At 30.8% G+C, this 15,219-nt stretch overlaps 1 protein-coding gene across 1 annotated transcript in view; it reads right to left on the bottom strand.

The window, feature by feature from the left end:
* The window catches only part of LOC143084185 (tRNA (guanine-N(7)-)-methyltransferase non-catalytic subunit wdr4-like), an 81,464-nt gene that overhangs the window by 53,317 nt on the left and 12,928 nt on the right, over nt 1–15,219 (bottom strand). The window contains exon 4 of the mRNA XM_076260596.1: nt 7,605–7,760. Within this exon, the coding sequence (XP_076116711.1) occupies nt 7,605–7,760 (156 nt within the window). The remainder of the gene's footprint in view (nt 1–7,604; nt 7,761–15,219) is intronic.

Below are 15,219 nucleotides of genomic sequence, written 5' to 3' on the forward strand. Positions count from 1 at the left end.
GTAATTTAAATTTCTCCATAAAACCTTGGAAAAAAAACCATGTTTATTGTAAGAGTTCTAAAAGATTTACCCATCAAAAACTAGCATGAAAACAGGTTTAACACATAATTAAATGTTAGGTCACAATTTCCAAAAGCAGAAAATATGGAAATGGATTATGGCCATTTATCTTTGTATATTCATTCCTCATTATACCCTTATTTATCTTACAGAGTGGTCAAACCTTATACTGCAGTGAACTAGTATCACTCAATCTCTGTTTAAATTGTCTCAATTGTTAAAAATTGGTAGCCAACAAAAAAAAAATGTATCTACAGTATATTGTAATAAACATAAAAACATCCTAAATAGATTTTTCTCCAATGAACAAAAGTAATATGTATACATTGCATAAATAATGAGCGATATTTATATGTTTATATTTTACATATGTGATAATTGTTCTTTGTATGTGTTACTAGGGACAGCTGGATGCAGTCAGGTGACACAAAAGACAGGAGGTGACAATGGTCATGTCCACATTAAACCCTTCTTGCTCAAGCAGTAGTGCGTCCATGAGAGATATGACGTTTTAAATGTTTGTGTCTGCTGGATGGTTAAATGGTTCCTTGGTTTTAAATGTTTGTGTCTGCTGGATGGTTGAATGGTACCTTGGTTTACAGGCTAGCACAAGTCCTATTTATAGTCATGTGGATGAATGGACAATGACATACAGCCATAGACAAGAACAGATTGGTTTAATGCATGTGAAAAACTTAAAATACATTTGTACGTAAAACAGCAAATAACCTTTACGGTTAGTTGATCATGCATTTCAATCAGTCTGCATAAAAAAATATACGAATAGTGTATAATTTTATATACATGTATATCGACAACATATGTCATATATATATTTATACACATATGTCGTCTTAGAAGTAGAACAGAAATTATGACAATGTAATTATTTCTATAACCAGTTCTACAGAGAGCAGTGCATTGACCATATCTTTTAGTATTCATTTGGATTTATTCAGCTATCCAATCATTTTTGTAATATAAATCAAACCAAAAAAGGTGATAATAAGATATAAATCTAAGTAAGTATTAAGTACATGAGTTTTCTGAGTAATTATTCCATATGCCATCAGAATATATAAATATAAATGGTTATACATATATACAACTAATAATCTAGATCATCGGATTAAATTCTTCAATATTTCCTATTCTAGACTTCTAATTATCATGCTTATTCTGTTGTACAATTAAGATTAATAGGTTTGCACGAGAGATGATAAAGAAGATCAAGATAGCTTCAATCATCAAAACCAGGATATGCAAGAGGTACAGCAAGCAAAGCTAACAATATTATACCCTCCCTCGCCTGCCTCTTGTAAATTCCATGCTTTAGTAAGAGAACAAAGAAAAGATTTGAGTTAACAAAAAAAAAAAAAATGAGGTGGGCAAAGGCATCCTAATCTAATTCTGATTATGGTAAAAGTGAGGGGAAACATTAAAATGTGTACTGTATTGTGCATCAGATTGGCTGTGAAAATGATTCGAAACAGAATACAAAACAATCGCTTGAGCATTATAAGTTAAATATTGTGAGAAAGGTTCAAAGAATTGTAATAAGGACTTAGGAAGGAGTAACCATCCTGAAATAAAGCAATAACAGATTCAATGCTTTGGAAAGGGAAACCACAAATAAATTTTGACAAAAAAAAAACAAAATAGAAGGGCTTTTTTTATATTTAAATCAAAACTATAATGAGGTTTTAAACTTTAGGAGGGGGAGAGGATACAATTGTTTATAATAGTCATCCAAAAATAAACCTCAAAACACCATAATGATGAAGAAATGAAAAAGAGTAGTGCAAAAGTAAATCATATCAGTAAGATTCTGTCAATGTTTTAGAAAAATCTTTCAAGCAAATTCATAAGCAGCTGTGAACACAAAAGTGGAATGTAAGGACAAACGAACAAACCAAACAAAAGACTCCCATATCACAATATACTTCTTACTGGTATGAAGAATTTCTTACAGTGGTAAATATATTCTGGTCTCAATATTTAACAAATTTAAGAATCATTTTCTGAGATAACAGTAAACACCAAGACCTAATAGGTGACAAAAGAACTTTTGAGATGTGTTATTTTTCACTAGTGCTGTCAAATAAATATGGTTACCTTTTTAGTCATTTAGTAATCACAAATGGGAATATTTTTTAACCAGAAACAGCCAATATATAGATCTTTTATATATATATTGAAATTATAAATATTTTTTTGACCATACACATATACAAAGATGTAAGATCAAACTTTAAAAAATTGTGTAGCATCAAAAATTACGTTGTTCTAACATCTAACTTTATTAAAAAAACAAAATGTCATTTATCATGTTTATAAAGAGCATAATCATGACTACAAGCACAGTCAGAGGAAAATGAAAAGGAAGTCAATATGACATGTGCTTTTGTGAAGTCTGTGTTGATGCTCCCCCTTTCATTAAAATTTAATTTTCTGTGAAAACATGATATAAACATGAAAAGTTGACTGCAGCATTACCCTTGCCTCCAATGAAATCTAAATTTAAGATAGGGAGACGGATTATTATAAGGGAAACCTTGTTTCCGTATCCCCTTGTAATATTGTATCACTGTATCTATATGTGTCTGTCATGTACCTGATTTTTTGAAATAAAATATGTTTAAAGTAAATTTAAGATAAAAGTTGAAATCATCTCTTTGAAAGATTTATGGAAACCATCATGAGTTGGTTGACTGTTACAGATTATTTGTGTCACAGATTACTATGAATATGTTTCAATTGTCCAAAATCTGTTCACTTTTCCTTGCTTATGACATCAGCATTAGAGAAAGGGAAAGTACCGTATAGCGGGTTATTTTCGCAGGTGTAAAATTAATATTTTGCCCGTTATTATTTTGGCAGATTCAAAACTTTTATCAATACCTTTGCATGTAAACTTTTAAATTGGCGGAATTTATTTGGGGATTATGTTATATCCACGAAAATAAGCTAAAATTGGCACCCTGCAAAAATAACTCGCTATATGGTATATTAATGAAACTTAGATTACTTTTGGTGTTTCTGTCTTTGGGTTGCTGTTTCATTGATGTGTATACCCCATATTTCTGTTTATTCATTAACTCTAAAAGAAAAGGTAGAAATGAATCTATGTACTTATTCAATAACTATTTTCGCTCTTTTCAAAAAAGATCATAGTATATTCTAAAAGCAAACAACACGTTGTTCTTGTGTGTCAAAAGTTATCTTTTAGATTTACCTACATCAACAACACTCAAACCCCTAAAATAATTTGCACAATTTTTTTCTCTGTCCATTAAGGGAATATGAAATTCCATCTTGTCTTTTGTTGAAGACCTTGTGTTGACCTCTAGATGTCATTTGATTATTTTTTGTTGTTGGTTGTTCTCATTTATATATATATGCAACATATCCAACATCTCCTTTTATTCCTTCTTGTTTTTTCTTTCTTTTATAAATATATAAGCAAAACTATTCAATTTATCCCCATAGTAATAAATAATATGCCTTCAAATCATAAAGAAATTCAGCTTAGTGACATCTTTCACTGACAAGGCTTTGAGTCACAGATGGTAACCTCCATTAACATCTTATTCACAAATGTCTTGATTCAAAAAATTTATGACTATTTAGCAAGGGCATATAACTTATTTATTCCCTATCAAGATAAGCTAAACATTTACATGCAAATAAGGACAAACTGAGTCTAAAATTTTCAACAAAAAAATTGTTTAATATCTGCGAGATAAAAAACCTAGAAAAAGTCTATATGAATACAATATAAATAAAATCAGATGCTCCGCAGGGCGCAGCTTTATACGACCGCAGAGGTTGAACCCTGAACGGTTGGGCAAGTATGGACACAACATTCAAGCTGGATACAGCTCTAAATTTGGATTGTGATTAAATAGTTGACACAGCATAGGTTTCTGACACAGAATGAATGTGGTCTAATGAACTTAAAATATTTTTTTTGCCTTTGAGCAATTCACTTTGCTGTTGAATATTAATCCTCTCAAAAAAATGTTTGAAGAAATTTTCTTTTTATTTATGAAATCTGAAATGAGAAAAATTTAACCCCCCCCCCCCCCCTACATTTTCTTTTCACATACCCCTTTCCCTTTTTCCAAAACTGATCTCAATTCAAATTTCTAATGGAGTTTGCAACAATAACTACTCATTTAAATACATCATAAAATATTAAAATGTAAAATAAAGTGCTTGTTATCACTGAATGGTAAAGATTGTTTTAATTTATCAGTTGGTAGTAAAAGTGAATATACATTGTATATTGTATAAAACAATGATTTAAGTTGACTCAACTACTATTCTGGACAAAGAAAGATAACTCCAATCAATTGAAAATTTCTTGCTATTGCACAATATTGTGCAATTAGATATTTCTGGCTATTGCGCAATACTGTGCAATTGAAAATATTTGCTATTGCACAATACTGTGCAATTGAAGATTTCTTGATATTGCGCAATACTGAGCAATTGAAAATTTCTTGCTATTGCACAATACTGTGCAATTGAAGATTTCTTGCTATTGCTGAATACTGTGCAATTGAAAATTTCTTGCTATTGCACAATACTTAAAATAATAATTTTGGATCCTGATTTGAACCAACTTGAAAACTGGGCCCATAAACAAAAATCTAAGTACATGTTTACATTCAGCATATCAAAAAAGCCCAACAATTCAATTTTTGTTAAAATCAAATTTAGTTTAATTTTGGACCCTTTGGACTTTAATGTAGACCAATTTGAAAACGGGACCAAAAATTAAGAATCTACATACACAGTTAGATTTGGCATATCAAAGGACCCCAATTATTCAATTTTTGATGAAATCAAACAAAGTTTAATTTTGGACCCCGATTTGGACCAACTTGAAAACTGGGCCAATAATAAAAAATCTAAGTACATTTTTAGATTCAACATATTAAAGAACCCCAAGGATTCAATTTTTGTTAAAATCCAACTAAGTTTAATTTTGGACCCTTTGGACCTTAATGTAGACCAATTTGAAAACGGGACCAAAAATTAAGAATCTACATACACAGTTAGATTTAGTATATCAAAGAACCCCAATTATTCAATTTTTGATGAAATCAAACAAAGTTCAATTTTGGACCCTTTTGGGCCCCTTATTCCTAAACTGTTGGGACCAAAACTCCCAAAATCATACCCAACCTTCCTTTTATGGTCATAAACCTTGTGTTTAAATTTCATAGATTTCTATTTACTTATACTTAAGTTATGGTGCGAAAACCAAGAATAATGCTTATTTGGGCCCCTTTTTGGCCCCTAATTCCTAAACTGTTGGTACCTCAACTCCCAAAATCAATCCCAACCTTCCTTTTGTGGTCATAAACCTTGTGTTTAAATTTCACTGATTTCTATTTACTTATACTAAAGTTATTGTGCGAAAACAAAGAATAATGCTTATTTAGGCCCTTTTTTGGCCCCTAATTCCTAAACTGTTGGAACCAAAACTCCCAAAATCAATCCCAACCTTCCTTTTGTGGTCATAAACCTTGTGTCAAAATTTCATAGATTTCTATTCACTTAAACTAAAGTTATAGTGCGAAAACCAAGCAAATGCTTATTTGGGCCCTTTTTGGCCCCTAATTCCTAAAATGTTGGGACCAAAACTCCCAAAATCAATCCCAACCTTCCTTTTGTGGTCATAAACCTTGTGTCAAAATTTCATCGATTTCTATTCACTTTTACTAAAGTTAGAGTGCGAAAACTAAAAGTATTCGGACGACGACGACGCAAGACGACGCAGGACAACGCCAACGTGATAGCAATATACGACGAAAAATTAAAATTTTTGCGGTTGTATAAAAATAAGAGATGCAATATGAATGGCAAGTAAACTGCTATCCACATAGACAAAATGATGTTGATGTAAGCATTTATATGTCACTGTCCAATCTTCAACAACGAGCAAAACTTATACCCATAGCAAGCTATAAAAAGCCACGACATGTTCATATTTTGGTCTCTTGAGGATAGAAATCTTATCGTCAACCATACCACTCTAATTATTTTCATAACAAATTCATTAATCAATTCTGTAAGTGGAAGACTGTCATATTCATTCTAGTTTTAACAGAAATCTAAATGGCATATATATTCTATATAGTGTTACTTAAAACCTCCAAACCCATCCTTATTCATGTCATTTGAAAATCACAATTTCTAATACTAAAGACCATCCTGAGTGGTAGTTATGGCTAATGACCTTCAACTTAACGTTCTTAATGTTCCATAAATATGAGGTCAAGGTCAAAAGGGAACGTTCATTCTTTACACACAATATAGGTGTCTTAATTCAGATAGTATCTGAGATACTTAACTATTCCCAAAAACATTACTATGAACAATGAACTAAGAAAATGAGGTCAAGGTCAGAAAAACCCTATAAGTTGAACACCTTACAATCACACTTCTCAACTAATATTGTTAATTTATTACTTAGGGATGACATCAAAAGTTCAATGTAGGATAAAAAACTTAATTCACATAGTTTTTTCGCTGACCCCCCTACCCCCCTTCTAAACTTAATTTGGGAAAAATTGATTTACCTATATGGATATATGTAAAATCGATTTTAGATTAACAAAACTTGCAGCAATGTTGACACCCCCCCCCCCCCCCCCCCCACCAAACTATTCGATTTACGTTTTTTATCCTACATCGATCTTTTGATGTTGTCCCTTAATGTATCTGATAAACTGAAATAATCATAACAACATTGACCAATGAACCATGAAAATGAGGTCAAAATCAAATGAATCCTGTCTGACAGACATGTAATACACCTTATTTTACATAACCATAATAAAACAATATGTAATTTTTAAGATTGCTTGATATCAATTGTTATAAAACATTAATATATTTTTTCTAAAAAAAAATAGGCTTTCTTCCAATCCCAAATCCAGTCCCCCTAAAATAAAATTAGTCAGTTCACAAATCCTTATTTTTTTCTGTGACTTATTTTCTTTATATGTCATATTCCATAAAAGTATTATTTATATACAGTAACACCCTCTTTTCACAGAGACGTGAACATAAAACTTGGAAATAATTGCCTACGTCATTTAATTGTATCCTATACAAATAACAGCCTATAAATGACAAATGGCTGTTCTACAACTGTTACTCTATATAACTTCAATTAACAAACCACAAATTATATATACGTAAAAGGGTATGCCTCTCATCATTATTCCGTCCGTAAAAGGTTTAAGTGGCTTAACAAAAGCATAATGAGAAATTTTAAATAACGTTATTCTGTTTAGATAACGGGGAGCTGTTGCTCTTTGATTCAGCATCATTTGACACATGAGTGACGATGAATGAATAGTGTCAAGTTACATCATGATACCAATCCAGATATGACTTACACACAATGATTGATAAGGCGCTGTTATAGGCGAGAATGATAAATCATCAACAAAATATTAAATAAAGTCAAAAATGACAATCGTGGAGAAAAACAGATATAGAATATCAGCATAATTTTATCCTACCTGCGATTAATGATTTTCCATTCCGCATCAAACTTGTATAGATAAAGTTGTTTTATATCATCACTAAGAGCTAAGTATTTCCCAGAATCTGAGCAACAGGATGCTAGAATGTGATTTTTGGTTGAGGTGACACTTTTGTCTGCATTGTTGTCTGAACTGTAAAAACAATAGAAAATCCAATGACATGATTAGAGTAGAGACACAGCAAAAATGACGAGCATATTGCATAGCAGAATAAGCTAGAGATTTCATCAATAAAATTGACTGAATCCAAACCCTGAAAACATCATTTCCGAGACATTGTACACATAAAGTCAATATTTTCTCCACTACATATATTGATGATTTTTCTCCTACAATTCTTCAGGGATTAAACTATTCAATAAATCTATTTGTGCAACATAATTAAGTTTATCAACAAATGATATGCACATTTGTATCAATAGGTCAAGGTTAAGTCTTAAGATTGAAAAAAATGAGGTTAAATGGAAAAAAATATTGAATTTGATGAGATATTAGTATGCCATGTCATCGACAATGTATGATGATGCCGAAACATCCATAAAATAACCTACATTCAATGGTTTTAGAAAAAAAAATATTGAGGACATCTGCACTTTATTTAACCTTTGTACTCAATAGAAGGCTTTGTAAGTATGTACTGCAGCAACAAGCAACATAAAAAAAATCAATAATAATTCTTTAATTGAAAACTGGGAAAGAGCCCCCCCCCCTTTTTGATATATAAACATGCTTTAGGATGAAGTGGTATTTTAAAAGCTGTGGTGGGGTTCGTGTTGCTTAGTGTTTAGTTTTCTGTATTGATGTTTATCACTTTGTAGTTTTTTATTTTTTGCCATGGGATTGTCAGTTTGTTTTCATCTTTCGAGTTTGTATATCCCATTGTTATCTTTGACCTCTCTTTTCAATCATCTGAAGAATGAGAATTTAATCAATTAAATATAGTATTATAGTCAATGCTGCTCTTTTTAGGAAGTATTTTGCCACTGGCTTATCAGCAAACAACAATCAGTCAATCTTAGAAAGAAGCATCTCTGATGTATTTCGCCGGAAAACCACAAAACTGGTGTTTTTATCATCATATTATAACACATACATTTCTTTCCTAAACAGGATTTTTTATATTATGTAAATACCTAGGCCATTTACTTTGTGCTTATTTTATTACTAGAATAGGGATTGCTAATAACTGGTGCTTAATAATAATTTGATGATGTTTTACTTTTTCTATATGAACTCAGTATCTTAATTTCTGGGTTTAGATATACAATCTAAGAAGGAGGCAAATGAATGACGACAAAGTCTTTTGAGAGATAGGAATTGTTTTTTGTGTATAGAGAATGGACTCCTTTCTTTCCGTCACTAAGTCTTTCATTTATTGAATTAACTCAAAATGCCATCTACAATGAAAAAAGTGTTTATAAAAATAACTTGCAGTTAAAAATAACTATAAAATTATACAAAGCAATAAAATAAATGTTCATAAAAATATCTTTTAGCATGAACAACAAAACATTACACAATAAATTTCTATAACAATTGTTTAATTAAAGATGAAACAGGAGTAATTAAATACTTAAGATATAAATCAATAATAGAAATATAATGCTACTAGTGTTTACCGGGGAAAAAACACCATACAAAACTTCAAACGCAGACAATACAAACAAAACTATAATCTGTAAATGTAACATCCAATTTAGTAACAAGGCCGTCCAGATTGGTCATTATAAACCTATTGTTTAAGTCATGTACCTGGATATAACAATATCACCATCATCTTTGCAGATGACATTTGAAATTGTGATATTTCGACAATAAACACCTAATTGTCACAAGAATTCAAGTTAATTATCATCTTCTGTTCCAATTAACCTTTCAGATGGCCAACAGTCAAATCTTTCCCATTTCCGTATGTATTCATTCTAATTGTTGGCTTATTCAATGTTGCCGCTGTAATTTCCACCACTCGTAAACATGCTGATAATTGTCGTTTCTACGTGACTGACAATATATGGAAATGTTGGCAAATAATAGCTGCATACATCATACAAGAGAATAAACAGTTAATTTCTAATGTCCAAAACAAGAAAAATCAATACTTGGTGATTATGAACGACAGATCTTCAAATTTCAAATTTCAGGTCTTGACGTTATTCGACTGAAATTTGTAATAGAAGATGATAAGTGGTCCAATCATATCGCTAGCCCTGAAGTTGCAGAGTTATTAAAACTGTGATCGGTGAATGGAAAGATAAGAATTTTTACCTGACAGTCTCCAACAGTTCTGATAGTTTCAGCGCAAAAATCACAAAGCATGCTGGGAGATAAAGTGGTTTATGACTGAAAATTCCACAGAAAAATAAAATCTCCCTGATACCGCGACATTATGATTCCGTCTTTGATTGATGACAAGAAATAATCTTCCAAAAACATAGGATTTGTTTACTTTCTGTTAATATTCCATATTCTAAATCACAGCATTGGTCAGTTGCTATGGTGATGGGTCTTAGCATACAGTTTGATAGAAATTTTGCTTTCAGTAAAACTGAGTTGAGACTTTTCAATTGACTTTCAACCTATACTATAAATAATGACTCAATAAAAGTAGAATAAATTATAGAATCTAAATAAAAAAGGGTTCATTCTATGATACCTGGCCTATCCTTGTCAGTCCCTCGCTAGAATTCTATTATAAATACCCCTTACTTTCAATAAATCAAAAACAAATACTCTAACTTCAATTTTAAATTAAAATTACAAATAAATAGTACTTTTGAGACATATTTCATATGTCTTTACTAAAATTTCTTTCTCTCTATATTTTGTCTTCAGATGCAAAACATGGTAAAATTTCCATAATTTCCTCACTGAAATTGCTTTGTCCTTTTACTTTGTATTCAGATGCAAAGACTTATAAAAATATCTTTACTGAAATAACCCAGTGCTTCTCTCTTTATGTTATCTTCAGATGCACAACCTGATAGAATTTGCATAGTTTCTTGACTGTAATCGCTACCGGTATGTCCTTTATTCTGTTTTTACATGCAAAACTTAGTATTACTGGTAGGGTATTTTTATTTTCTTTGACACTGGCTAACTTCTTTTGTTCAAAAATCTAAAGTGCACTTGAATAAAATTAACTGACATGTAAATTAAGCAACAACTTTTTATGACAACTTCCTCTTATTTATTTTCCATTTCAGATCCAAATCACAATCATGTTTGACAAATAATGCAATATGTTGCCCAGTACAAACATAAAAGTGACCGGTTTTAATTTTGTGTTTATACCTATAAAGGTATGTCACATCTGGCATATTGTTTGCTCTAGCTGAACATAAAAGAAATATTTTCTTATTCTTACTCATGTTGGATGATGTAAATACATTCTACACTGTAAAGAAAATAGGGTTCAACTATAGTGAATTCCTGTGCAATATGTGACTTTAAGTACAGTTGTAAGAACTTAAACGGTAAATGATGAAAACAAACTAGGGGTTTATACAAAAATCTGGCTTTTATTCATTAACCATAAAATTAGCATCACTGGCAAATCTTAGTCTCAGGACAAGGTTCAACTTTGGCCAAAAGAGCCTTCAATTTCTACTTTATCATAAAATATCAGAAAGGTCTTTATTTGGTGCTAAAAATAGTCTCTTGCCTTACTGTTAGGTTTAAAAAAATCTCTTCATAAAAGTACTTTTATAGGCTATGAAATCTTCACCTTTTGAATATATTGTCAAATAAGGTGATTCTGTGTCTTTACTTTGGCTTAAGCTTTAGGGAAACCTTAAACCCAACCCACAGCCCTTTTATTTTGTCTTGATGGGAGTTGAAGGGAGGGGGTTTGGTTTATCATTCCCAGCAGTTTTTATTTTTTACACTTATTTTCACTATTCAGTTGTATTTATTCACACCATAATTAAGCTAGTTATGACTTAAGATAAATACAAATTATTGTTCATTATAAGGACCCAGGGGTACATTGACAATACATTCATTATATCATTTTAGTCCCTTTAGTCCTAGTTGTGAGAAATAACAATCTAAACAGAAGCACACATTGTGTATCTTTAGAATCATGACAGCTGTTCTGTTGTAATCTTTATTGTTATATATATGAAAAAATAAAAAAAAAAAAAAAAATACATATTAAACATGTTTTTTGGTCATGGATTTAATACAATGCAATAACTACCATATAGCATGTTTAACTGCTACCCAAGAAAGGTCTGTTTACTTATCACACATAAGTGACCAAAGGTCTCAACATCATAACTATAACCCTGATTGAAAATAAACTGTGACCCCTAATATTTTCATACCATTAAAACTGAAATATTAAATAGGGCTCTAAATGCACACAAAATTTCATCTAAATAATTAAGTACTGCCAAATACTTATACTTTGCCAGAATATATCTGTTATCCTTAAAATGAACAGAAAACATGTCTAAATAGTTGTCATGACTTTGGTTAATTTGACTCTTTTCAGCACACCTCAGAAAAGATATCAGAAACTAATGGAAATATAAAGATTATACCTTAATATTTACCTCCTTTTTTGGAATAAAGTGTTGATAGCCATCTTTTAATGTATTTATTGAATTTATTCCACTTTTTGTCTAGACAGTGCCAATTTAGAGCATGTCATTTGTTGAAGACCTCTAGATCTTTTTAGGTTTAATTGCTTTGGTAAATGGTTGACGTCTTATTGATGAAACCCCACATTATGATTTCAGTTTTTTATACATCATAATATGTAATCATTAAAATACTTGGCAAAAATATTGTAAAGTTTCCTAAACTAGAGGGCGCTTCTATCACTCTTCTGCCATCCCATGTAATTTGTTTTTTACAGAAAATGAATTGCACAAATCCCCATGTAATTTTTTTTTTACAGAAAATGCATTACAAAAATATACCTATATCCCAATAGACAGATTTTAAGTAAATGCTGAGTATTTCTTTTAAATGGTGCGAGAGTCACATTATTTATTTACATAAAAATTATTTCCTATTGTGTTATCACAACATTAACGCATAAGAAAATGATATACAGATCTCAATTTCATATTTTTTCAATCTTTAACTTAAGAATTTCTCCCTATCTTTTATCATTCGCCATAAGATATTTTTAAACACTTTGAGTTTGTAAATGCATTTAACAGTTTTGTGTAGATATGATGGACATTGAGTTCTTGGCATTTATGAAATTTTAACCAAAATGTAAATATTGTGGAAAAGGTCAATTTCTTCAAAAAATTACCAATTCAAAGATTTGGACATTAAAATTATTGTATGCTTTGCCATGATTGTTTTGCTGTTTACAGTTTTTGATTCATTCATACTGGCATTTGAATAGATCTTGTTTGCTTATCATTTTTTGCTTGTTACAGTTTCTTTTCATCTACTCTTGTTTTTAAGAAAATAGCAAAATGGTACAAAAAAAATAAAGATCACTTAAGGTAAATAATTCCTATATAGAGCCATCTCACAATCTTACTTCGATAAGAATGTAGGCAGACCTTTTTTTCTTCTTCTTCATTTTTTCTTAAATTGTCAAATTGAAAAATCTTATGAAGGTTGATGGATGAAAATAAATGCCAATTGCAGTCAAAAACCTTTTGGGCCATTGCTAGGAGCTTAAAATATCTTTTGCACTTTTTCATTTCTCATTTCATCTATATCACTTTTAGTGGGAAAAAAATGGCTTCTTAAATTTATACTTTATATATTTCAACAGTTATAATTTCATAGAATTTTTGTCTTTATTCATGAAATTTTGAGTAAAATTAATTTTTGTTTGTTATATCATGTAAAATTTAAATGGACATTACTGAGGTGTATGACCAGACCTGTTCTAACGTTTATCTTGACACTGACCCATACCCCAGTTTATTATGGGTCTTGGTACCATTTATAAACATCTTGGATTTTTTTTTATTAATGTTTTGGACTTAATGAATAAGTTGAAATACCAAAACAATCTTAATACTATCCCCTGCAATGATAAGTGCAGTTGATTTTCAATGGTATTTGGGCTAGTTTTTTTTCACTTGACATACATGGCATTTGTAAGAATAATTTCACTAATGAAAATTCACATTGCTTTTTAAAAAGGACATCTTAAGGATAATCTGAGTCAATATGCATACTGCTTGGAAAACTACAACAAAAATATTTCTTAATAAGTTTTTATTCAATTTTTATGCCTTTCATAACGAAATAATAAGTTTCGTTTTTTTATGAATACTGGTAAATATTCCCAACATCATACGATTTACCTTGAACCTATGTTAGACCTTAGCATTAAATTTATGAAGCACCTCACAATGATAAAGCAAGGGAAAATTAAAATTCAAAACATTGACAACTTTGATATTTTAAAGTAAGCATGTAATGATTGTTTCAAAGATGACATGATAGCTGACTTAATCCCCAAAAAGATTTAAAATGGGTTTCATTTATCAAATTTTGTCAAACTTCAAAATCCCTTACTAAAGTCCCTGTCCAATCGCGGTATGATTTATACAAACATTTTGCTGTTAAACAAACTTGTGTTATATGTGAAGGAGGTCTTTATGAATTTCATTCCAGTTTTGGAAGGTATTGAATCTTAAATTTTTGACAAATTATGTGAAAATTGACATCAAAAGATGAAAATTATTTAAATTACAAACAATACTTAAAGAAAGTGAAAAAAAAAAATATTTGTTACGGTTTGGAAATTTTATATTAAAATTTCAGACTATTTGCCTAAGATTAAAACTAAAAAATTAAAATATTAGAATAAATATTCCACAGGAGGATTCCAAAAACAGCTACAGTATCACCGCTCAGTTTTACTTGAATGGAATCACTATAAACCTTCAAATATAAATCAACCTTGTAGAAACTGACACAACAAAAATGAAAGGACGCACCATACAATAAGTATCCAAAATCTCAACATCTCAGATCTGTCAAAATAAGGATCATCATATCCTAGAATATTTATAAAAAAGTAAGACAATAATGAAGTAGCAATGAAAATAAGAATGCAAAGAAGAACACGCTATGGCTAAAAGAATAAAAGAACAGAGTTCCAATGTCCCCTTGTTTCACATATTTAATATTTCCAAGGGGTATATTAACTCTTTTTAAACAGTGGATTGGCCACCATTATACTAGTTCATCTACTGTATCAGTAGCCTGTCAACACTGAGGTGGTGAGTTCATCTACTGTATCAGTAGCCTGTCAGCACTGAGGTTGTGAGATCATCTACTGTATCAGTAGCCTGTCATCACTGAGGTTGTGAGATCATCTACTGTATCAGTAGCCTGTCAACACTGAGGTTGTGAGTTTATCTACTGTATAGGTAGCCTGTCAACACTGAGGTTGTGAGTTCATCTACTGTATCAGTAGCCTGTCGACAATGAGGTTGTGAGTTCAAACACCAGCAGAGTGGCCAGTGCATTCCACTGCAATTTTAATTGACCAGGATTTTCAGTTTTCCTGTCGAAGGTCCTGGTTCTCTCCAGGCACTCTGGGTTTATTCACCAATAAATACTTATGCAATATTTAGCCAATATAGCTCAAAGTGGTGTT

The sequence above is a fragment of the Mytilus galloprovincialis genome, chromosome 7, assembly GCF_965363235.1.
Source record: "Mytilus galloprovincialis chromosome 7, xbMytGall1.hap1.1, whole genome shotgun sequence".
Taxonomy (NCBI): domain Eukaryota; kingdom Metazoa; phylum Mollusca; class Bivalvia; order Mytilida; family Mytilidae; genus Mytilus; species Mytilus galloprovincialis.